Genomic DNA, 23,966 nt, shown 5'->3' with positions numbered 1-23,966 from the left:
TGTGTTGTTGATTTTAGCCACCCTGACAGGTGTATGATGGCATCTTGTTGTATTTTCCTTGACAGTCAGTGATGTTGAGCATCTCTGAACACACGGAATTTCTATTATATGACAACACTGTGTTCCCAAGGTAACGTGTTTTAAAAAGCTTATTTATTTCTGAGAGAGGTCGAGAGAGAAAGCATGCGCACATAGATGGGGGAGGGGCAGAGAGCGAGGGAGAGAGAGAATCCCAAGCAGGCTGCGTGCAGTCAGTGCAGAGCCGGACGTGGGGCTCAAACATGGACCATGAGATTCGACCTGAGACAAAATCAAGAGTTGGACCCTTAATCAACTCAGCCACCCAGGTACTCCCCAAGGTAACATTTTTAAATGAATGTTCATGTAATATAATATGTTCTTGTGCTATTGATTTCCCCTAAGTTCCCTAGAATTTTACGAACTTTTTTTTTATACTAGGGCACAGATGAAAAAGAGACCTATTTTTAAAATGGGAGACAGAATATAACTCAGTGAGGAGAAAACCTCAGTGAAGGGCTTAAAATCAGTGGAGTTAACTACTACACTCACTTTTAAAGTATTAAGTGTATCTGTCAGTATTTTATATACATATATACATTTCAAATACACTTGTGTGAGTTCAATGAGTTAACATATTAGCAACTTCTCATGAAGGCCATGGTTGTGAGCTGGAGGGGAATGGAGAGTATCAGTGAGTAAGGTTCTGATTGAAATTTAGACTTTATTTTTTTCTTGCCTACTACTTGATAATAATAAAAACAAATAGTATTATAAATAAGTATTTGTTGGGTAAATGAGTGAAAATATAAAAAATACACAAAAAATCGTGAGGATCATGGGAATTGAGTACATACCAAAATGGAAGACACCACGAGTCAAGAATAAGTGAAAGGGAGTTTCAGTCCCAAATGGTGAGATGAGGAATCTGAACTCACCTGCTCCTGTGGCCACACCAAGCCTACGGCCACAGATGGGGCTGTTCCCCATGAAAGAAATTCGGAAACCAGCGGAGCGACTCCTCTATGTTGGGCGAACGAGAAGTACTCACATCCAAACATGGAAGGCTGAGACACACTCTCACCACAACCCCGCCCCTGGCACAGCGATATGCAAGAGATACACAAGAGAGAACTCCCAACTCCCAACTTCTCTCTGAAGGCAAAGGTTTTGAGCCCAACACCTAGTGTCTCAACTTTTAAGACTTCTGCCTGAGGGATGGGAGTCCGAACAGTTAGCTCTGAAAGCCAAGAGGGCCTGCATCCATGAGACCGCTAGACTATAGCAAACAAATACTTTCTGACTGGCTGTTCCCCCAGGACGCAGCACAAAGGTGGAGATAGAAATGCCTCCCTCCCAGGCTTTGCTTTAAAGAGGCCTCTCTGAATGAGGCTGTGGCCTGAGGCCACACTAAGCTAGGCTTCTAGCTTAGTGCACATTTAGGGGGGACCAGTAGGTACCATCTCCACACTCTCCCTTTGGCGCACTCAAGGTCTCTGCCCTCTCCCTGGAAGGAACTTGTGCACATATATGGCATCCCGGCCTTGGTGGCTGCGGCCCAGAGGATATACCACTTGAGCACCTGGCTTTGGTGTCCAGCAGCTCTTGCATTTGTGGGTCCCATAGAACTATAATAAACAAAGAAACAGATCTTAATTGGCTCAGTGCCGAGGACGCAGACAGAAACACCCATCTCCCAAGCTGTCCCTGAAGACAACTATTTACACAGGCTTCCAGTGAGCCTCAGTGCTGACTGAGATGCTCCTCTTTGGGACATTGATAGATCTTGGCACACGCTGAATACGGGGAGCCACTGAGAGCGCACAAGGCTGCCTGGGCAGTCGCAGTGGTGTGGGAGACAACCAGGAGCTCAGGCTGGGCTGATGAGGTTCATCTCCTCCTCTGGACCACTCTGTCAGGACAGGGAGGGGTGGCTATTTTATCAAATGCACAGAGACCAACACAGAGAGTCAAGAAAGATACAGAAACATAATTATTTATCCCAAACTACAGAATAATAAAGCAACTGACCTGAAAAATAAAACTACAGACTAATATCCTCAATGGATATAGATACAAAAATTCTCAACAAAATACTAGCAAACTGGATTTAAAAACACATTAAAAGATTTGTTACACATGACCACGAAGGATTTAACCCCTGGATGCAAGGGTAGTTGAACATGTGCAAATCAGTACATGTTTTACATCACATCAATAGAATGATCAAAATCACATGATTATCACAATAAATGCAGAAAAATCATCTGACAGAACATAATACACTTTCATGATAAAAATTGTCAACAGACTGGATACAGAAGGAACAAACCTCAAGATGATAAAGGGCAGTTACAGGGGAGCCTGGGTGGCTCAGTCAGTTAAGCATCTGATTTTGCTCAGGTCATGATCTCGGTGTTTGTGAGTTTGAACTCCATGTTGGGCTCTGTACTGACAGCTCAGCCTGGAGCCTGCTTCAGATTCTGTGTCTCCCTCTCTCTCTGACCCTCCCCTACTCACTCTCTCTCTCAAAACTAAACATTTAAAAAATTAAAAAAAAAATAAAAAGCAGTTATGACAAACCCACAGCTAATGTTATACTCAACGGTGAGAAACTGAGAGCTTTTCCTCTAAGCTCAGGAACAAGACACGGATACCCGCCCCCTCCATTCTTATTCAATGTAGTCCTGGAAGTCCTGATTAGAGCAACCAGGCAAGACAAACAAATAGAAAGCACCTAAATCAGAAAGGAATAAGTTGGGGCGCCTGGGTGGCTCAGTTGGTTGAGTGTCCGACTTCAGCTCACGTCATATCTCACAGTTCGTGAGTTCAAGCCCCGCGTCAGGCTCTGTGCTGACAGCTCAGAGCCTGGAGCCTGCTTCCGATTCTGTGTCTCCCTTTCTCTCTGCTCCTCCCCTGCTCACACGCTGTCTCTCTCTCTCTCTCTCAAAAATAAGTGAAGATTAAAAAAATTTAAAAAAAGGAATAAGTAAAAATGTCACTATTTGCAAATGATGTGATAAAATCCCAGAGACTCAACCAAACAACTGTTAGAGCTAATCAACGATTTTAGTGAGGTTGCAGGATGTAAGACCAACACACAGAAACTAGTAGCATTTCTATACAGTAATAAAACAGTGTGGTACTGGCATAAAATAGATACACAGACCAGTGGAACAGAGTAGAGAGCCCAGGATCAAATCTGACAAATCTGGCAACTCAACAAGGGAGCCAAGAACACCCAACAGGGAAAGGCCAGTCTCTTCAACAAATGCTGCTGGGAAAACACGCAGAACAATGAAAGCAGACTCATATCTTACACCACTCACAAAAATTAACTCCAAATAAATCTAAATACCATAGAACTGATACCATAAAACTCCTAGTAGAAAATGTAGGCAAGAAACTGTTCGACATTGGACTTGGTAATGATTTTTTTTAGCCGTAACACCAACACCACAAACAACAAAAGCAAAAATTGATTCATGGGACTACCTCAAACTCGAAAGTTTCTGCAGAACAAGATAAACAATCAACAAAACGAAAGAACAATTAACAAAATGGGAGAACAGTTTTGCTACCCATATGTTGGAGAAGAGGCTAATCTCCAGAGAACTCCTGCAATTCAGTAACAGAAAACCACAGTATCTGATTGGAAAATGGGCTGAGGAACTCAACAGACATTTTCCCAATGAAGACACACAAAGGCCAGCAGGATAAGATGTTCAACATCATTCATCGTCAGGGAAATGCTGATCAAACAAAACCACAATGAGACACCACCTTGCACCTGTTAGAATGGCCATCATCAAAAAGACAAAAGGTAATAAATTTCGTAGTTCCATACACATTTTAGGACTGTTTGTTCTATTTCTGTGAAAAGTGCCTTGGAATTTTGACAAGGGGTGGCATTCAATCTGAGGCTTTGGTTTGGGTAGTGTGGGTGCTTTACCATATTAATTCTTCCCAGCCATGAGCATGGAGTATCTTTCCATTTATTTGTGTCTTCTTCCTTTTCTTTCTTCAGTGTCTTAACGTTTTCAGAAAATAGGCCTGTCACCTCCTTGGTTAAATGTATTCCTCGGCATTTTATTCTTTTGACACAATTGTAAATATGATTGTTTTCTTAATTTCTTTTTTGGATAGTTTGTTGTTGGTTTATAGAAATGCAACTGATTTTTGTATATTGATTTAGCATTTTGCAACCTTATTTTATTAAAAATTTTTTTTAATGTTTATTTTTGAGATAGAGACAGAACATGAACGGGGGAGGGGCAGAAAGTGAGGGAAACACAGAATCCCAAGCAGGCTCCAGGCTCCGAGCCGTCAGCACAGAGCCCGACGTGGGGCTCAAACTCGGGAACAGCGAGATCATGACTTGAGCCGAAGTCGGACGCCCAACTGACTGAGCCCCCCAGGTGCCCCGTCTTTAAGTATTTTCTAATTTGCCTTATGATTTCTTCTTTGGCCCAGGGATTGCTTAAGAGTTTATTGTTTACAGATTACAAATCTTCACATATTTGTGAATTTCCCAGTTTTCCTCTGTTGTTGGCTTCAACTTCGTTCCATGCGGTCCGAGAAGATACTTGATACAATATTGATCTTTTAAAACCCAAGAAGACTCATTTTGTGGCCTCACGTCGGGTCTGCCCTGGAGAACGTCCATGTGCACTTGAGAAGAACGTGGGTTCTGCTGCTGCGTGGAGTGTCCTGCACTGTCTGTGGGTCTCATCAGTTTACTGTTCTGTTCATCCCTCTCTTTCCTCATCTTCTGTCTCAGACCCTTTAAATCTCTGATTTTTGCTTGTTCAGTCTTTCAAGTTTTTTTTTTTTTTAATGTTTATTTATTTATTTTGAGAGAGTGAGAGAGCACAAGCAGGACACGGGCAAAGAGAGAGTGGGGGAGAGAGAATCCCAAGCAGGCCGTCCACGCTGTCAGCACGGAGCCCAACGCGGGGCCCAAACTCATGACCCATAAGGTCATGACCTGAACCGAAATCAAGGGTTGGACGCTCAACCGACTGAGCCACCCAGGCATCCCTCAAGTTTTCTTTAAATGACTTTTAGTGACTAAGAATTTCCTGGAAAACCAGGCACATCATCATTTTAAGATTTATTTACATAGGGTTTCTAATAATTATTGGAAAAAAAGCCCAAATGGACATTTACGCTAAATTAAAAATTATAGCTGAGCCTTGAACACAGGGGTTAGGGTGCCGACCCCCCATGCAACTGAAAATTCACGTAAAACTTTTGACTCCCTAAAACTTCTCTTCTAATAGCTTGCTGTTGAACAGAAGCCTCACTGGTAACAGTCAATTAACACACACGCGGCATGTCACACGTATTACAGACTATATTCTTACAATACGGCAAGGTAGAAAAAAGAAAATGCCGTTAGGAAAACCATAAGGAAGAGAAAAATACATTTACAGGCCTGTCCTGGTATTTATGGGGAAAAATCCGTGTAGATGGACCGGTGCTGTCCGAGACTCGACTGCATCTGTTCTCGAACTGCCTGCTTACCGGGTTGTATAACATCTAATTGTTTTCCTTTAAGTTCCGAAGCAGACTTTTTCCTTTCCTGGATCATTAACTTGTGTGTGGGACAGAACTAGGCTGATGTAGGCACACCGGTTGTTAAAATGTCGAGCTATATCTGTGGTGGTTGCTGAACGGGCCTGCCTCATGCCCTGGAGAGCCCACTGTCGGCCCTACCCCTGCCCACCCTGGCCCTCTACCCCCCGTCAGTCCTCTCTGGTGGCCTCTGGACCTGAAGCTGCTCTGTGACAAGAGTTGGCGCTCCCTGGTTGGTGCCTGAGCCACAATGGCTGCCGGATGCCTCCCATATCACTCCTGCATAGGAGAGTTTTGTAGGGTCGGAGGTCAGTGTGTGGGCTTGAGTGAGACGGCCTGGGTTAGAGCGTGGGCACCACTTAGAGGCTCAAGATGTTGGACAAATAGGGCGCCTGGGGGCATGAGTCAGCTGAGTGTCTGACTTCAGCTCAGGTCACGATCTCATGGCTCACGAGTTCGAGCCCGTCGGGATCTCTGCTGTCAGTGTGGAGCCTGCTTCAGATCCTCTGTCCCCCTCTGTCTCTGCCTCTCCCCTGTTCACGCTTCTCTCTCTCTCAGAAATAAAAACATTAAAAAAAAGATGCTGGACAAATGTTGAATCTTTCGATTTAGTTTTCTCCCTTATAAACATCGCCCTTATAAACCTTCTGAAAGCTGACCTGAGGATGAAATGACAAGTCTGTATAAAGCATCAGCATGGTATTTGCAACATATTGCACACACACCATAGATGTCAGCTATTATCCACACATATCTAAATATTACTATATAGGTAGGTCATAACCTGCAACAAAATATTAGCAATAAAATGACTTATCCACATAAAGAAAAAAAATTAATAATTTCCTTCAAAAATGTCCAACACTTTATATACATATTTGGGTTTACAAGAAATGCCCAGGGGGCCAAGCAGGTGACAGAAATGCCTGACATGACTTGGGGGCTCATTATCGCCTGGTGAGCATGCCGGCCCAGGGCTGCCGGATCTTCTGAATTAACCAGGAGAAGACAGAAATTCAAATTTTAAATAAATACCCAGATTTAAATTAAAAAAAATTTTTTATGTTTATTTTTGAGAGAGAGAAAGAGAGAGAGACAGAGACACAGAGTGCCAGCAGGGGAGGGGCAGAGAGAAGGAGACACAGAATCGGAAGCAGGCTCCAGGCTCTGAGCTGTCAGCACAGAGCCTGACGCGGGGCTCAAACTCACGAAACGTGAGATCATGACCTGAGCTGAAGTTGGACGCTCAACTGACTGAACCACCCGGGTGCCCCATTAAATAAATTCCCAGATTTTAAAGTGTAGATAACCACATTGAAATGTAGGGGTTTGGGAGACATTCCCTGCTATGTGGCCATCTGCAGGGTGCCACCTCACCCAGTCTCAGGATGTGTGTCCGAGGGCTGGTGACCTCAGTCCTGGCTCTCATAATGACACCCCAACTTCAGCTTAAAACCAAGACATTTAAGAAATAACCATGTCTTGGGGCCCCTGGGTGGCTCAGTCGGTGAAGCGTCCGACTTCGGCTCAGGTCATGATCTCACGGTCCGTGAGTTCGAGCCCCGCGTCGGGCTCCGTGCTGATGGCTCGGAGCCCGGAGCCTGCTTCGGATTCTGTGTCTCCCTCTCTCTCTGCCCCTTCCCTTGCTCACACTCTGTCTCTCTCTCTCAACAATAAACATCAAAAAAAACAAAACAAAACAAAAGAAAGAAACAACCATGCCTTTACAAAGCAACAGAGTAATTGATATAAACAGGTGGTTAAGGACAGTTTTTAAGAACACAGGTTGATACTGGGCGAGTCTTCGGTAAACTGAAGTCACAAAGCTCTCCTGGGAGAAGTTCGGTGAAACGGGTCAATATACTACGGACACAGTAATAATTAGCATTACTGAGCGTCTTATTATGTGATGGCACCTTACATATAGTGTCTGTGTTATTTACTTAACCACAATTAATCTCTTCACCACCCTTGTTATCCTCGTTTTCTCCTGAACTGGTAAACTCTCCTGGGACAATGACTCTTCTTGGTGAGTCGTCTCACAAAGCGGCTGTAAGTTTAACAAGCAAATAATGCCTTACCAGCTGCAAACCTCTTTGTTTTTCGGCCAGCCTCTGTCGTGCAATTTTTAGGACACGTTGAGCTTCTGCCACTTGGATCTGCTTGGGGCCCACGAGCTGAAAAAGAAGGTCACCACACCTAAGTGTTCAAAAAGGTCAAGTTTGCCGTTAAAAATGTCGCTTTTGATTGGCAGGCATTTGTGTCAATTCTTATAACAACCTCTCCTGGGATGATGTGCACAAAAGGGGTGTGAAGGAACTCACTATGGTAACTAACACACACTAAAACAACTAAAACAGCACAGCTGCCGTAAATAAAACAACCCGACAGATGCACTTGCTATCTGCAGGCGTCGGCATAGGGTCTTTGAGGAAAGTGGTTCTCGCGAGGTATTCTGTGAGCACTGTTAAGCACGAGCTACTTCTGGGACGAGGAAGCGTCCCTTCCGGGCTGTTCTAGATATTTCCGGGGAAAGAGCGTACCTTCTGCACTTGATGATAGTTATTCAAAGCTATGACCCACTGGCACATAGAGCAACAGGCTATAGAAACGAGGGCGATCTTGTTTGGGTTGAAATCAGGGAAGAGCAAAATTTTTTTCAGCTTCGTGAAAACCTAGAGAAAACACAATTCATGTATTACAAGAAAAAGACGTGCTGAGCTGAGGCTTTCTTCCCCCAGTTCACATGAAAGTGACATTTTATTTCGTATGAGAAATACTCAACTACTCTTCGGTGGCGGGATTAACGACACGTAGCCGCGGGTGCAAAGGCCCTGCAGCAGAGGAGGGGGAAGTCGCTGCTGTAAACATCTGATTATTGCTACTGTTGTCACAGTGGCTTTGCTGTACTGTTTAAAAAGGAACTTTGTTGTATTTTTTTAAGTTTATTTACTTAAGAGAGAGACAAAGAGAAGGAGAGAGGGAGGGGGGGGAGGGGCAGGGAGAGGGAGAGAGAGAGTCTCAAGCAGGCTCTGAGCCGTCAGTGCAGAGCCCAACACAGGGCTCGATCCCAGGAACCATGAGATCATGACCTGAGCCGAAATCGAGAGTCGGACACTTAACTGAGCCCCCCGGCTGTCCCGGGAACTCCGTTTTAAAACAAAAGTACACCAGGTTAACTTCCTCCAGCTTGCAAGGTCTGAAGCCTCCTTGTGCACCCGAGGCGTCAGGGAGCAGGACCCTGGCCGCAGCTTCTGCTGCCCGAGAGGCACATCCGCCGGGCACGGTGCCTATTTAAAGGTCTGTCTAGTCAGGGGTGGCGGTGCGGCCGGGGGGACACGGAGGCTCACTGAGGACACTCTCTCGCTCATCCGTGTCACGTGCCAAGAGAGCCACCTCAGCTCCATGGTACTCCTTGTTCCGAGGTGGGCACATACTATTTCTCATCTACTTTGGGGAGCCAGAACCGGAAGAAAATCTTTCTTAGACTGACAGTCCTTTTGTCTTCCTTTCCAGCCAGGCATTTCCCCTCTTGTAGGACAGAACCATTTTGCTAAATAATTGAGATGGCCGGTGGCCCATTATCGGATTACTACTGGCGTTCTCATTATTGCTTCGAACACTGTCATGCTTTTAACAACTTCTTTAGGTGAGCTATTATTTTAGCTTGAAAGATCTGTTTAAACCACAGGGAATCCTTTTGGCAAGAACGCTTCAGAGAGTGAGCAGCTGTTACGCTAATTCATGAATAATACGGACATCAACATTAACACTCTGCTAAACAATTCACCTTGTTCATACAGGGCCCTACATCCCAATAGCCAGATCATCATTCTAAGTAATTAATTAACTGTGAAATGAGCTCTTGGATGTCTGGCTTCCCTATTACGTATAAAGGAACGGGTTGCTCCTGTGACCTAGCATAATGTCTCTTATGTCCCCTGGAAGGAAGCTACTCCACCAAGCTGCTCCTCCAAGACTCACCTGCCCAGCACGGCCTCCCACCTGCCCGGGGCCCTGAGCCCGATGCTTGCAGGCCTTGGCCCTGTTCTCAATGCTCCTGGAATCCTACAGGAAATCTATATTCTTCTGAATTCAATCTACTCCAGCAAAGCCCTTCACTAGGCATCCAGACTACCTTATTTTCTTCAATTTGTTCTATGCCCCAGTCTGTCCCCCATCTCCTCAAGCATGGACTAGTATTTTTTAAGTGTTCATAAGAGTTTCTGGCACATGCTGTTCTATGAATATTTGTTGAGCAAATAAAAATAAATCTCAGGGATCTAGTTCAAGATGGCGATGCAGGAGGATCCCACACTCGTCCCCTCCCACGGACACACCGGGAACTACACACAGAACAGTTATCTCCAAAAGGAACCCAGACACGACCTGAATGACCCATAGACATCGGGTGGATGTTCTGAGACACCCTCGAAATGGGCAGGAGGAGCTAAGACGCAATCTCGCCGTAACCTCCACTCTTGGCACAGTAACCCACAATCGGGAGGGAACTCAGCAGCCCAAGCTTCTCTCTGAAGAGTAGAGGGCTTGAACCCCACATCTGGCACCTCAACTTTTTAAATTAAAAAAACTGTTTTAATGTTTATTTATTTTTGAGAGACACAGAGAGAGAACACACAAGTCGGGGAGGGGCAGAGAGAGACACACACAGAATCCGAAGCAGGTTCCAGGTTCTGAGCTGTCAGCATGCAGCCCAAGGCAGGGCTCGAACCCATGAACTGGGGGACAATGACCTGAACTGAGCTGCAACACCTAACCCGACTGAGCTACCTGGGCACCCCTGCACCTCAACTTTTTAGACCTGCACCTGAGAGAAGATACTGGAAACACCTAGTTTTGCAAATCCATAGGGCTTCTATTCATGAGACCCACAAGGCCACAGTGAGCTGAGAAACAGTCCTGAGAGGGCTGGTGCAGACTCACCCACCCCAGGGCCCAGCACCCAGGAGGGCGACTGAAAAGTTTCCAGCCTTTCAGTGAAAGAGGCCTATTTGCTTCGACCTGAGGGTCAGTCTTGTAATTCAACACACCTCCAAAAACTAGCAGAAGAAGAACGAGTGGAGTCCAAAGTTAGTAGAAGGAAGAAACAACAGGAACGAGAGCAGAAATAAACGACATAGAGACTGAGAAAGCAATGGCGAAGATCAATGAATCTAAGGGTTGGTTTTTTCGGAAAAACAAACAAAATTGAAAAACCTATAGCTAACTCCCCAAGAGAAAAAGAGAGAGTGCCCAGAGAATAAAGGGAGAAACAAAAGAGACATCACAACTGATACCACAGAAGTACAAGTGGGTCACAAGAGACTGCTATGAACAATTACACACCAACAAATAGGACGATTTAAAAGAAATGGGCAGATTCCTAAAATCATACAGCTTACCAAAACTGAATCATGAAGAAATAGAAAATCTGGACAGAATAATTATTGGTAAGGAGACTGCTTTCTTTCTCAAAAATAAACATTAAAAAAAAAGAATAAAATACTTAGAAATACATTTAACCAAGGAGGTGACAGACCTTCCAGTACCCTGAAAACTATAAGGCACGGATGAAGGAAACTGAGGAAGACACAGTAAGTCAAAAGATACTTTATACTCACCAATTGAAAGAATATTGTTAAAATGTCTGTAATACCCAAAGCAATCTACAGATCGAATGCAATCTCTATCAAAATTCCAATAGCATTTTTCACAAAAATAGGACAAATAATCCTAAAATGTATATGGACCCACAAAAAAACCCCAAATAGCCCAAAAGTCTTGAAAAAGGAGAACAAGGCTAGAGGCGTCACACTTCCTGATTTCGAACTGTGTTGCAGAGCTACAGTGATCAGAACAGTGTGGTACTCGCATAAAACAGACACACAGGTCGATGGAACAGAGCAGAGAGCCTAGAAATGAGCCCATGCATATATACAGTTGATTCATTTATGTCAAAGGAGCCAAGAATATATGACGGGGAAAGGACAATCTGTACAATAAATCATGTTGGGAAAACTGCACAGCCACATGTGAAAGAAGGAAGCTGGACCCCTATCTCACATCACACCCAGAAATAACTCAAAATGGATTAAAGACTTGGAGGTAGACCTGAAGCCATAACACTCCTGGAAGAAAACACAGGTGGTGAGCTCCTTGACATCGATTTTGGCAATGACTTTGGATTTGACACCAAAAACAGAGGCAACAAAAGCAAAAATAAATAAATATGACTACATCAAACTAAAAAGCTTCTGCACAATAAAGAGAACCATCAGCAAAATGATAAAGCAACCTACGCAGAGGGAGAAAATATTTGCAAACCACATATGGTGATAAAGGGTTAATATCCAACATACATAAAAAACTCATACAACTCAATAGCAAAAAACAAAAACAAAAACAAAAACAAAATGCACCAAAAACAAACAAAAACAAAAAACAGAAATAAATAAAACCCAAACCCAACCTGATTAAAAAATGGGCAGAGGATCTGAATAGACATTTTTCTAAAAGAAGACACATAGATGGCCAACAGACACATGAAAACATGCTCAACATCACTCCTCATCAGGGGAATGCAAATCAGAACCACAATGAGATACCACTCCACACCTTTCAGAATGGCCAGTAGCAAAAAGACAAGACACAACGGGTGTTGGCAGGATGTAGAGAAAAGAGAACGTTTGTGCACTGGTGGTGGGAATGTAAATTGGGGCAGCCATCATGGAAGAAAGAACGGAGGCTCCTCAATGACATTGAAAACAGAACTACCATATGATCCAGCAGTGCTGCTTCTGGGCATTTACCTAAAAGAAACAAAAACACGAACTTGCAAAGGTACATGTATTCCTATGTTCACTGAAGCACTATTTACAACAACTAAGACATGGGAGCCAACTAAGTGTCCATTGAAGGATGAACACATAAAGAAAAAATACACACACACATATACAATGTGATGTGTATATACACACACCTATATAATGTGATACATATATACACACACATATATGATGTGATATATATATATATACACACACACACATATACAATGTGATATGTATACACACACTCATATATAATGTGATATACATACACACTTATAATGTTATATATATACACACACACATAATGTGATATATATACATACACACACATATAGGATGTGATATATATATACACACATATATAATGTGATATGTATACACACACTCATATATAATGTGATATACATACACACACACTTATAATGTTATATATATATACCCACATATAATGTGATATATATATATACACACACACATATAATGTGATATATATATAACACAACATATAATGTGATATACATATATATACATACACACACATATATAATGTAATATATATACACACACATACACATAATTAATGTGATATATATACACACACATATATATAATGTGATATATATACATATACATATAATGTGATATATATATATACACACACATATAATGTATATATATATAACATAATGTATCTAACATGATACAGATATACATACGCACACATATATAACATAATACATATCTATACACACATACATGTAATTAATGTGATATAATATATATGCACACATATATAATGTGATATATATACACATATGTGATATATATAACATACACACATATAATGTGATATATATATACATACACACAAATCTATATTGTGAGATATATCTACACACACATACATAATGTGACACATATATATACACACATATATAACGTGATATATATATAAAACACACATATAATGTGATATATATACACACACTAATAATGTGATATACATATAACACATGCACATATATAATGTGAGATATATATATACACACACACACACACATAATACAATATATACACACATATAATGCAATATATATATATACACACACACATATATTATGTGACATATATATACATAACACACATATATAATGATATATATATATACACGTACGTATATAATGTGATATACATACACACAGACACGTATATGTGATATATATATATCACACACATATAATGTGATATATATACACACACATATGTGATATATGTATACACACACATACACGTAGTGTGATATATATACACACATATAATGTGATATATATACATACACACAAATATATAATGTGATATATATCCACACACACACATATATAATGCGATACACACACACACACACACACACACACACACACACACACAATGCAGTATTATTCAGCCGTAATAAAGAAGGAAATCCTCCCAGTGTGGCAACACGGATGGGCCTTGAGGGCATTACACTAAGTGAAATAAGACAGAGAAAGACGACCTCACTTAGATGTGGAATCTGAAACAAAACACTGAACTCACAGACACAGAGAGTGGACCGGTGGCCGCCAGAGGTGGGGGTGAGGGATGGTGAAAGGGGTCAAAAGGTGCCTACTGCCAGTTAGGAGAGATAAATAAGTCCTGGGGATGTAACGCACGGCACGATGACTATAGTTAACAATACCGTGTTGTACATTTGAGGGTTGTTACCGAGTAGATCTTACAAGTTATCATCTATCATCCTAAGAAAAAACATTTGTAGCTATGAGGGGGACAGATGATAAGCACATGTGCTGTGGTGATCATTCCGGGAACAGACACCGAATGCTGCACACCTGAAACCAATACAACGTTACATGCCGACTGTATCTCAAACAAAAAAAATCTTAGACGCTTGAATCGCTCCTTGCCGTTACCGGGTGTGGTGCGATCCCCCCAGAGAGACCTTCTCCCACCGGTGGCCTCCCCGCTCCTTACAGAGATTCTCGGTGGAGGCGTTTTCCAACGTGGGCGGCGCGGCGGGCTGCTGTCCCCGACGCTCCCGGCGACCCCGCCGCGTGTGGGCGTGGGGCCTGCTGCCCCACCGCCTTCCAGTTGGAGCGCAAGGGTCCAAGTTCCACACTGGGGACCAAGGGGTGGAGTGCGTTAATTACGCACTAATTAGGCACCGACTCTCTTACCTTGTCGGGGATGCTGTCCCTGTCCAGGTTAATCAGTTTTTTTAGGAAACCGGTTTGAGAAAGCAGCAGCTTCGCCGAGGCCCAGTTGGGTTTCTTCTGCAGAAGAATGCACACAGCGTTCATGACCATCAGCACGAGGGAGGGAGGCCGCGTGTACACCCTGCAGCGGGCGGGAAACCACGAGGTCACTACGCACAGATACTGAACAGGCACGGTCGTGTGATTTCACCCTTGGGGATCTTTAAACAGGGGGGGGTCTGTTGAATGTGGGTATCTTTGCTTTAGGAAGACGAAATGATAAAACCTGAACATGCAGAACAGTGAGGGAGAGGGCAGTTCTTGTCACTATGAACGCACTCAGGGCACAGTTCCTTAGAGTCGGAGGCCTCCCGTTCCGTCCCAGCGTCGATGTGCTAGTGACGACGTGACGAGACCAGCACACCCCTCCCCTCAAATGCGTCGTCTGACTTCTCTTCATCCTGATCTCGGGCTCCTATCGTAAAGTCACGGAAACAACACCGTGCGGGAGGGGGCGTCTCTCGGGTGGTTAATGATGTGATTACCGGAACACCGGAGGCTGCCTCTCGCTGTGTCCTAGTCCGAGTAGCGGGAAGGCGACACTCTGGAGAGCCAGGGGTCAGGATAACAGTCACAAGAAGCGAGTTTCGCCGAAAAGCCACCAGGTGTGGTTGCTATGCGACAGCCTTTGGGACTCGGGAACAAAAGGGCAGGTCCCCCCGTGGTAATGGGTCTCCCCCGCACGAAGCCATACACACTTCCCAAAAGAAGGCAGGCAACGAAGCCAGCTTTACGAGCGCAACACTGTCTACAGGGGTCACCGGGAAGGCCGCCCTGCCTTAAATTTCATCATTAGAGATTCATTCATTTAGATTCACCTTTGTTCTTTTACAGTCTCCTTTTAAAATGCAGATATTTTTCAGAACTGACTAATTAAGTCATTAACACTGTGTTTAGAACTAATTTATCAGATTGCTTTTCTGGGATTCTCAGTATGGCTTTTTTGAAATAAGGAGAATGATCATAACAGAGGAACTAGCGAGAGAGAGAGACAAGGTCCACAGAGGAGAAATGAGAGCTCCTAAAACAAGCTTTTCCTCAGTTTTGCCTGTGTTTGGCTCTCTTTTTTTTTTTTAAGTTTATTTATTTACTTTGAGAGAGAGAGACAGCGAGTGAGCACGAGCAGAAAGGGGCCAAGAGAGAGGGAGAGAGAATCCTGAGGAAGCTCTGTGTTGACTGATGCAGGGATTGAACTCACGAACCGCGAGATCACGACCTGAGCTGAAATCAAGAGTCGGTCACTCAGTCCAGGAGTCCCTGCCTCTTTTTAAAGCAAACATCACAGGAATGTAGCCAAATTGAGATGAAATGTATTATCTCTAAAATTTTAATGTAAATTAAAGGGAAAACAGATTGACTTGACTACAGTTCTGCCTACATGTCACCTTCCGGAAACAAATGCCCGATTCCAAGTGAGACCTACTGACACTGACAAGCTGCTTTAGAGGTTCATTACTGCTGCAATCTGCACCTTCTCCTATCTCCCTCCTAGCGGTGACGTTGCTAGCTGGCAAAGGACCGTGCTGTCACCGGGCCGTTGTTTGCACTCAGATGCTGGGAACGGCCGTGAGGAAGGAGAACGGACTGGACTGGTCTCCGCGGGGCGCCTCTGCTGCACTTCCTAAGAGCAGCAACAACGATCGTGCCACAAGGCTCCCCCGTTATCTGGCACTGGGGTCGAAGACATGCGCCTTAGCAACATCACAAGGGAGAATCCTAGACAGACAGACACCCCCCCCTCCCCCCGTCCCCCGCAAGACACAAGTAAGGAATCCCGGAGAAGGGAGTTTGTTTGAGCTACTATGGGGGGGGGGGTGCCGCTGGGTCCAAGGACACCTGTCAGCATTGAAGTGGCTTAGCACCTGCCTCAAGCCAGACTCCATTGTGAGCACTTCACATGTTTCCACTCATCCAACCTGTGATCCCCGCTGCACAAGAGGGAAACCGAGGCCCAGAGAGGCCCTACAGGTAGAAAGCGGCAAAGCCAGGGTCCCAACCCAGGAGGCCTGGCACTGGAGCCGTGGGCCCAGCCCCCTTCACACCCTGCGCTCAGGAGCCAACTGGAAATCGAGCTGGGCTCTCCTGGGAATCTGCCGGAGAAAAGCCAAGAGAACAGGACTTCTGGGACAAAGTCGGGAGGTACAGGGAGGGTGACGCTGGGGAGGCCCGGGCGCGGCTCCCGTCCCATGCCGATTCCAGCCACCCCTTCGCGCTCACAGGCCGCAGGCATCGTGGCGTCAGCAGCTCCTGAAACCCAGGAAGCACATTTCTGCTTTTGGACTTTGGCGCTTTCCATCTCTCCTGCTTAGAACATTCCTCCTGCAGACACCCGTCCGGTTCACGTACGAACCTCACGAGGTCCTCCGCTTCCCGGCCGCCTCGTCGGACACTGAGAACGTCTGCGGGATGACCGCGTGAGGACGCATTCCCGAGAGTGAGGCCAGAAAGGACAACGATCAAAAACGTCTTCTGTTCCTGTCGTCTGTCTCTGCGTCCGACTGTCGCTATGGGACCAGCCTCCCAGCCCATGGCGCACACTCTCCTCCCCGTAGAGTCACGCTGATTAAAGACTGCTTCTTTGTCGTCTTCTCTTCTTGTCCCCAGAGTTACTAATGTTGTAAATATCATGGTGGATCTGCTCACTCCTGCATCTTTTTTTTTAATTTTTTTTTTTAACGTTTATTTACTTTTGAGACAGAGAGAGGCAGAGGATGAACGGGGGAGGGTCAGAGAGAGAGAGGGAGACACAGAATCTGAAACAGGCTCCAGGCTCTGAGCCGTCAGCACAGAGCCCGACGTGGGGCTCGAAATCACGAGCCGTGAGATCATGACCTGAGCCGAAGTCGGACGCTTAACCAACTGAGCCACCCAGGCGCCCCCACTCCTGCATCTTTAATTGAAATACTACTTTTCCTGGGGCGCCTGGGGGGCTCAGGCGGTTGAGCGTCCAACTTTGGCTCAGGTCATGATCTTGCGGTTCGTGGGTTCAAGCCCCGTGTGGGCTCTGTGCTGACGGCTCAGAGCCCGGAGCCTGCTTCAGATTCTGTGTCTCCCTCTCTCTCTCTGACCTTCCCCTGCTCACATGTGCACTCTCTCTCTCTCTCTCAAAAATAAATAAACATTAAAACAAGTTTTGCAATACATGTCCTACTTTTCTATAAATAATAGAAAACGGAACACATCCGAGAGGTGATGGCAAAGTCTCGCCTGCTGGGCTGCGGAGCTCCAGTCTGGAGTGTCTCACCCAAAGATCCGAACTAGACACACAGGTCAGGTTCTGGACCTCGGAGCATCTCGTTTCTCCTGGTATGTTCCTACGCGTTGGTCCTTCCTGGCTTCCCGCGCAGTAGGCGCCTGGGCTCGGGCACAGGGCGGCGGGTCCCGGGGGGCTGCAGCACCAGGCGCGTGTCCCTGCGTCCCTGCAGCCCATGGGCACAGGCAGCGGCCCCACGACCGCTGTCACCCCACCTGTGGGACCCCACGTCACCCCGCGTCAGGGGTTTCCGGAACCGCCACGGCTTCCGCCTGCGCACCTGGGCACACGGTGCTGCGCCGGTCCCGGGGGCACATCTCACGTCTCTGAGGCTGGCGTTTGGTTCACAGCCAGAAGCCCAACACGCGGTTTACCTGGCAGTCAGTTTTCTTTCTTGAGGCCCCCAAAAATGCCAACGCGCCTGCCTCTGATGGCACCAGACACGGAGAAGGTGCAGCAGGTGACGCACAGAGCGAAGAATTTAAAGTAGCCAAGACGGGCAAAAGGGACTGAATCTGAAAATGTCTGAATACAGACTCATAACTTTACCACGTGTTTATGCTTTAGTTTGAGCTTTTCCAACTCAGAACGAACGAGGTGCATTACCTTAGCTCGGTGATGTCGGCTTTATCCAGGGTGCTCAGGGCCATGGTGGCCTTGTCCAGAGCTGGCAGCACACTCCTTATCTCTCTGGCGGTTCTCTGCAATAGTCAGAAGCCCCCGAGGCCGTGTGAACGCACAGGGTTTATACACCGTGCACGGTCACCTCTCTGTATGATTCCGTTATCGCAAAAGCCGTCTCAAGTCAGAACGACTTCCAGATACTTCTGCCGTCCCCCGCCCCAGCTCTCCTGGTCGTGCGACACTGCGGTGCTGGGGCCAGGGGTCCTGTTGTAAGATAAATTCGTACGACAGAGCTCAGTGGGTAGCGGCCGAGAAACGAGGTTGGCAACATCTGCATCCAGAACCCGGGTTTTCTGGGTTCTGGGCAAGTCCTTCTGTTGATCAGGAAGTGGGGGGTCAGGTTCTCACAGACACCTACTCAAAGCGGAAGTTCACGCCTTCGCGACAACTCCAGATAATGCAGGGCACACGATTCCAAACCTGCCATTCACGTTCCGCTTTTCTGGAAGGGAGGCTACGCAAAAAGAATTCATCAGAATTTCTAAGTTTTGGGGAATAGTGACTGCATTTAAGAAATTGTTTTGGGATATCTCAATGAACCGTGAAAAATTACAGGTTCCTCACACAGATATATGTGAAAAGTGCCTTATTTTATAATGTAAAATTTTTATTTACGAATAAATATTGAAGGCAAAAATTCGTGGACCATAACACGAAAGGGATTAAGTGTTAAAATCCATACAGATTATGTGGAGAGAGGAGGAAATGCGATGACAATTTTCAGGTCATACCAAAAGCTATAATTTATTAAGAGGAAAAAATACATTTAGGATAGAGGTAATGATCTGCCTCTTGTCTGCTTAATAATCCAGTTCATAAAGAAGAATGTGTCATGTGATCACACTGGAAAAATTCAAGGTTCCGGCTGAGTGTGCAAGAAATACTGACATGAATGAAAACACGAATATCAGAAAACAACTGAAGACACTGGTGGAAAATTGGTAATGAATGCTTTCAATTCACTCGACATCTAAAATTATTCACCGCCCAAGAAACCATGAAATGCCAGTTTGCCTACAGCCATCGAGAGTGACGTTAAAAATATTCATGATGTTATCAGTGACATTATGAAATTGAAGAAAAACGCCTTAAACCAGCAAAAACGAAAACCGCACCTTTGTGAACTGCGCTGGCCACCCCATGGGAACGATAGCCCCGATTTTCACACGAGGACACGCTCAGCCCGCAGTGGGAAAATGCAGGGGGGAGGCGTTACCGGGCATCTAAGGCAGATAATCAACAAACATTATCATGTTATTTTTCTAGATTTTGTGACGTTTGTAGTAACTGTCAGCTTTTAAAAATTTGTATTTCATTTGATGTTTTACTTATCTAAATAAATACTTTTATGTTTAATTGTGAACTAGTAATTTTAGATTCTAAAAAATATGCCCCCAAAGCCGTGTGAGCTTCAGGCCCCGCACAACCTGGACTTGTCCCTGAAGCCACATCCTGTGATGGGGGCACAGACAGGAACCGCAGAACAAAACATGAACTCTTCTGTATCCATTTTCTTTCGGCCGGAAGCTAAAGACTGAAATCAGGCCCAGCAGGGCCCGCGGGTCGCCCACGGGGGACTCTGGCGACCCGAGGGAGGGGAGAGGCCCACCGCTGGGAGGGCTGGCAGGGGGTGGCCCACCATTTAGGACGTGTGCTTGTGTGCACGCAAGGAAGGGCATTTGCTCTTACGCCATCGAGTGTGAAGTAAGCCAGCCCTCAAAAGGAACAGGGTCCTAGAAGGTTCCCAAGAGGAGCGGGGGCTTGGGGACGTGAACCCGGAGGGAGGAGGGGGCAGAGAGGGGGCGGCCACTCCCTGCTTGTCCCGGCCATGAGCTGCCCCCCCTCTCCTCAGCCATGGCCTAACGTGAACACGACGCTGATCGAATCGGGCCCGACGCGGAGCCAGCCGTCGCGTCTGTAAGTCCCCTCGGGGACCGTCTGAGGTGTGTGTCCGCATCCACTCTGCTCGCGCGAACCCGCCCGTGGGGGCTGACTGTGCTGTGACGTCTGCTAGCGATAGGAGCTCGTGCGTGTCATTTGCAAATAAGTCACTACACACAGATCGCGGGGACCGGCTTACATGTAGCTTTTGGACGGATGGAGTTGATGGAGGAGAAACCGCCGCCCATGGAAGATGCGAGAGGCTCACCCTTCATGCCCTCTGAGCGGGTGCGCCCGAGCAGCCCAGGGGGACAGCTGGCCGACAGCTGCACCGAGCGGATTCCTGCCGGGCTCCCACCGGAGGGTGAGGAGGGCTCGGCCAGTGAAACAGGGTTAAGACTGGTTACGCGTGTAACTGGTGACAACGGGTGCCCCGGGCGGCTCGGTCCCCGCAGGCGCCCCTCTCGCAGGCCACGTGTGTCTGTGATGTGGCTCAGGGGACTTCCCGCTGTGGTGACCCCGAGAGCCGGGCTGTCTCTGTCTCTGCCTGGGGAGGCAGCTTTCTGGGGGACAGGGATCCCGCATCTCTGTGCTCCCGGTTCCGTCTACAATAAATCCTTGTGGGGCTAAGAATTAAAAGCATCCATACTTGAGCACGATAGATTTAACAGCAGTCAACCCAACCTTCAAATTTTGGGGTTGGGGATAATTTTGCAAACCTCCAAGTGATTGTCATGGATTATATTTTAGTCTTACCTGAGCACATTCTTCCACAATTCTGACTTCTTCTGCCACAATTTCTTCATCTTGTTGAACCAGCATCTGAACTTTCTCAACTACTTGTGAATCTTTCCACAGTCTTTCCATCAGGGCTTCCTTTTCCTAATGAAACACACAGTTCTTTGGACGATGAATTTTCAGAGACACGGCATCTCTTTTTTGAAGAGAAATTCGTTTAAAGAAAAATCCACAGCTCATTTAATTACTATAAAATGTATCAAAATCAGCCTAAATGTATTTGGTTAACAGACGAAACCAGAGAGGATGACATAGCCAAGGTCATTCTCTTGCAATGTACGTCAAGAGTGGTAAGTATGATTTGTATTTTAATTTATTATTATTATTATTACTATTTATTTTCTATTTTTTAAAGTAGACTTCACACCCAGCATGGAGCCCAGTGATGGGCCTTGAACTCATGACCCTGAGATCGAGACCTGAGTTGAGATCATGAGTCCGATGCTTAGGGACACCTGGGGGGCCCCGTCGGTTAAGCGTCCGACGTCGACTCAGGTCACGATCTTGCGCTTCGTGAGTTTGGGCTCTGTGCTGACGGCTCGGAGCCTGGAACCTGCTTTGGATTCTGTGTCTCCCATTCTTTCTGCCCCTCCTCCACTCTGTCTCTCTCTTTCTCACAAAAAAAAAAAAAAAAAAAAAAAAAAAAAAAAAAAAAAAGAGTCAGATACTTAACCAACTGAGCCATCCAGGCAGTGTGAGAAGCATGATTTTTAGAACACCCTGCAGGTTGCAAGTTACTACAGCATAGTTTAGGTTGATTTAACTAAGAATGACAGAATTTTCCTGTGTGAGCTTTTATAATTAGTTATATGCCTGCTATCACACTTAATTAGAAAATACAACGACGTTACTATTTTGCTATCATTGTTATTGTTTTGCTCATTTTACGATAAGAAAGTTGAGCCCAAGAGGCCACGCAGCCACGTGCTAACACAGCGGGGCTCTGATCCGTCTCTGCCAAGTGCGAGGGCCCGGCTTCCCAGCCTGTCATACCCAACTATAAAGTATTCAAAAGAGGTTTCACACCAGACGCACCTTTGTTTTTTGTTCTATCTGAGGGCCAAGAATCAAGAGCTCCTCCTGTGTTTCTGTAACCAGAGCGCTGGCTTCCAGGATCTTGGACAGGCCCATGTGCAAACGACTCCTGCAGGGAAGAGAGGGTTCAGAAGGTGTGAGACACGATGAGACGTTAGCGAAGTAGGACCTTCTGTGCCCACGTGCCGTCATCGTGAAGGTGCCGACTCCCTGTGGCAGCCTCCGAACGCCTTACCTCTTGGGCTTTTGTCTTTCCCCCTTGGGAAGGTAGATTCCGGCTCATTCTTTTGTATTTGTGTCTCTTTTTTCTTTTACAAATAAAAGCACCAATTTATTTATTTATTAAAAAAATTTGTTTTAAACGTTTATTTATTTTTGAGAGAGAGAGAGAGAGAGAGAGAGAGAGGGAAACAGAGCACAAACAGGGGAGGGGCAGAGAGAGAGGGAGACACAGAATCCAAAGCAGGCTCCAGGCTCTGAGCTGTCAGCACAGAGCCCGACGCAGGGCTTGAACTCACAAATGGTGAGATCATGACCTGAGCCGAAGTCAGACACTTAACCGACTGAGCCCCCCCAAGGTGCCCCTAAAAGCACCAATTTAAAAAAGATACGCGTTTCTGATTTGGCCTCAAAGTCTTACCTCTTTGCTTGCATTTCCTTCTGGCGTGACCTCAAAATGTGAGCAAATGTATCCATGAATCGCAAGTAGCTGTTGGGAGTGACGTAATTACGCCGTCCGGTTTTCTGAAAGTATTTTGTGTTCAAGTCTTTTATGCTTTTGTGGATTTGGACACACGTCGAGGCGAGTTTTTCCTTTAAGTGCTGCAAAATAATAATTTTCAAGAATTTATGCATCAAGAAAGGGGAAATTGAACATGCTGAGTAACTTGAAAGAATATCATTCTGGGGTGCGGGGCAGTTGATAAAGAGCCTGGGTGAAGGGGACCAAGAAAATAGAAGTTTTAGGGGTTTGGATGATGTCAGGAGTGGACAAGGCAACAATATGGCCAGTGACTAATGACTCGTTCCTCCGGGCCTGACCCGCATTTCTGCCACAGCCATCCAAGGGTTTACGGAGCCGTCATCATGGCCAAGGTTCACGGTGACTGACTGACTGATTAACATCTCCTATCGTCCTCTCCTAAAGTGGGTTATCAAATGCACAAGACTCAATTTCACTTCCTTGAGTGAAGTAAAGCTGTGACAACGTAAGGCCTCAAAGGATATACTGATACGCTGGGTGGGAAAACCAGAGGAGAAAGAACGCCCGGGGGTAAGTTTCAGGGAGAATTCTGTCTGAGACACAAGCTGGCGCCCACCCCAGCCCACGGGGGTCTAGCCGTTCCCTGGTCAGCTTCCCCCCAGCCGACTCTGCACAGACTCTCCCCCCCAGCCTTTCACTCCTTGGACGCTTGGCTAGTAAGGCCGCAAGCCCTTTTCTGGGTGCCGCTCCGAGTTTCGGGGTGTATGCTTTTACAGCTTCCTTTGTTATCAAAGGTTGGGTAAAGAGCCTTCCTTACTGCGGCTCACGAACTCTGAGCGAATGTGGTTGGCTGCACACAAGCCAGAGGCGTTTCCGGGGAACACACAGAAGGCTGC

The 23,966-nt window shown here is 45.9% G+C and overlaps 1 protein-coding gene across 1 annotated transcript in view; it reads right to left on the bottom strand.

Moving 5' to 3' along the window:
• Window positions 1-23,966, bottom strand: part of DNAH14 (dynein axonemal heavy chain 14) — a 404,678-nt gene that overhangs the window by 71,620 nt on the left and 309,092 nt on the right. Inside the window, 7 exon segments of the mRNA XM_042976694.1 lie at window positions 7,677-7,772; window positions 8,139-8,270; window positions 14,639-14,798; window positions 18,576-18,670; window positions 21,291-21,416; window positions 22,368-22,476; window positions 23,008-23,189. Of these exon segments, the coding sequence (XP_042832628.1) occupies window positions 7,677-7,772; window positions 8,139-8,270; window positions 14,639-14,798; window positions 18,576-18,670; window positions 21,291-21,416; window positions 22,368-22,476; window positions 23,008-23,189 (900 nt within the window).

Source organism: Panthera tigris, chromosome F3, assembly GCF_018350195.1.
Source record: "Panthera tigris isolate Pti1 chromosome F3, P.tigris_Pti1_mat1.1, whole genome shotgun sequence".
Taxonomy (NCBI): Eukaryota; Metazoa; Chordata; class Mammalia; order Carnivora; family Felidae; genus Panthera; species Panthera tigris.
The sequence above is the reverse complement of the archived record's forward strand: the minus strand, read 5'-3'. Positions and strand labels throughout refer to the sequence as shown.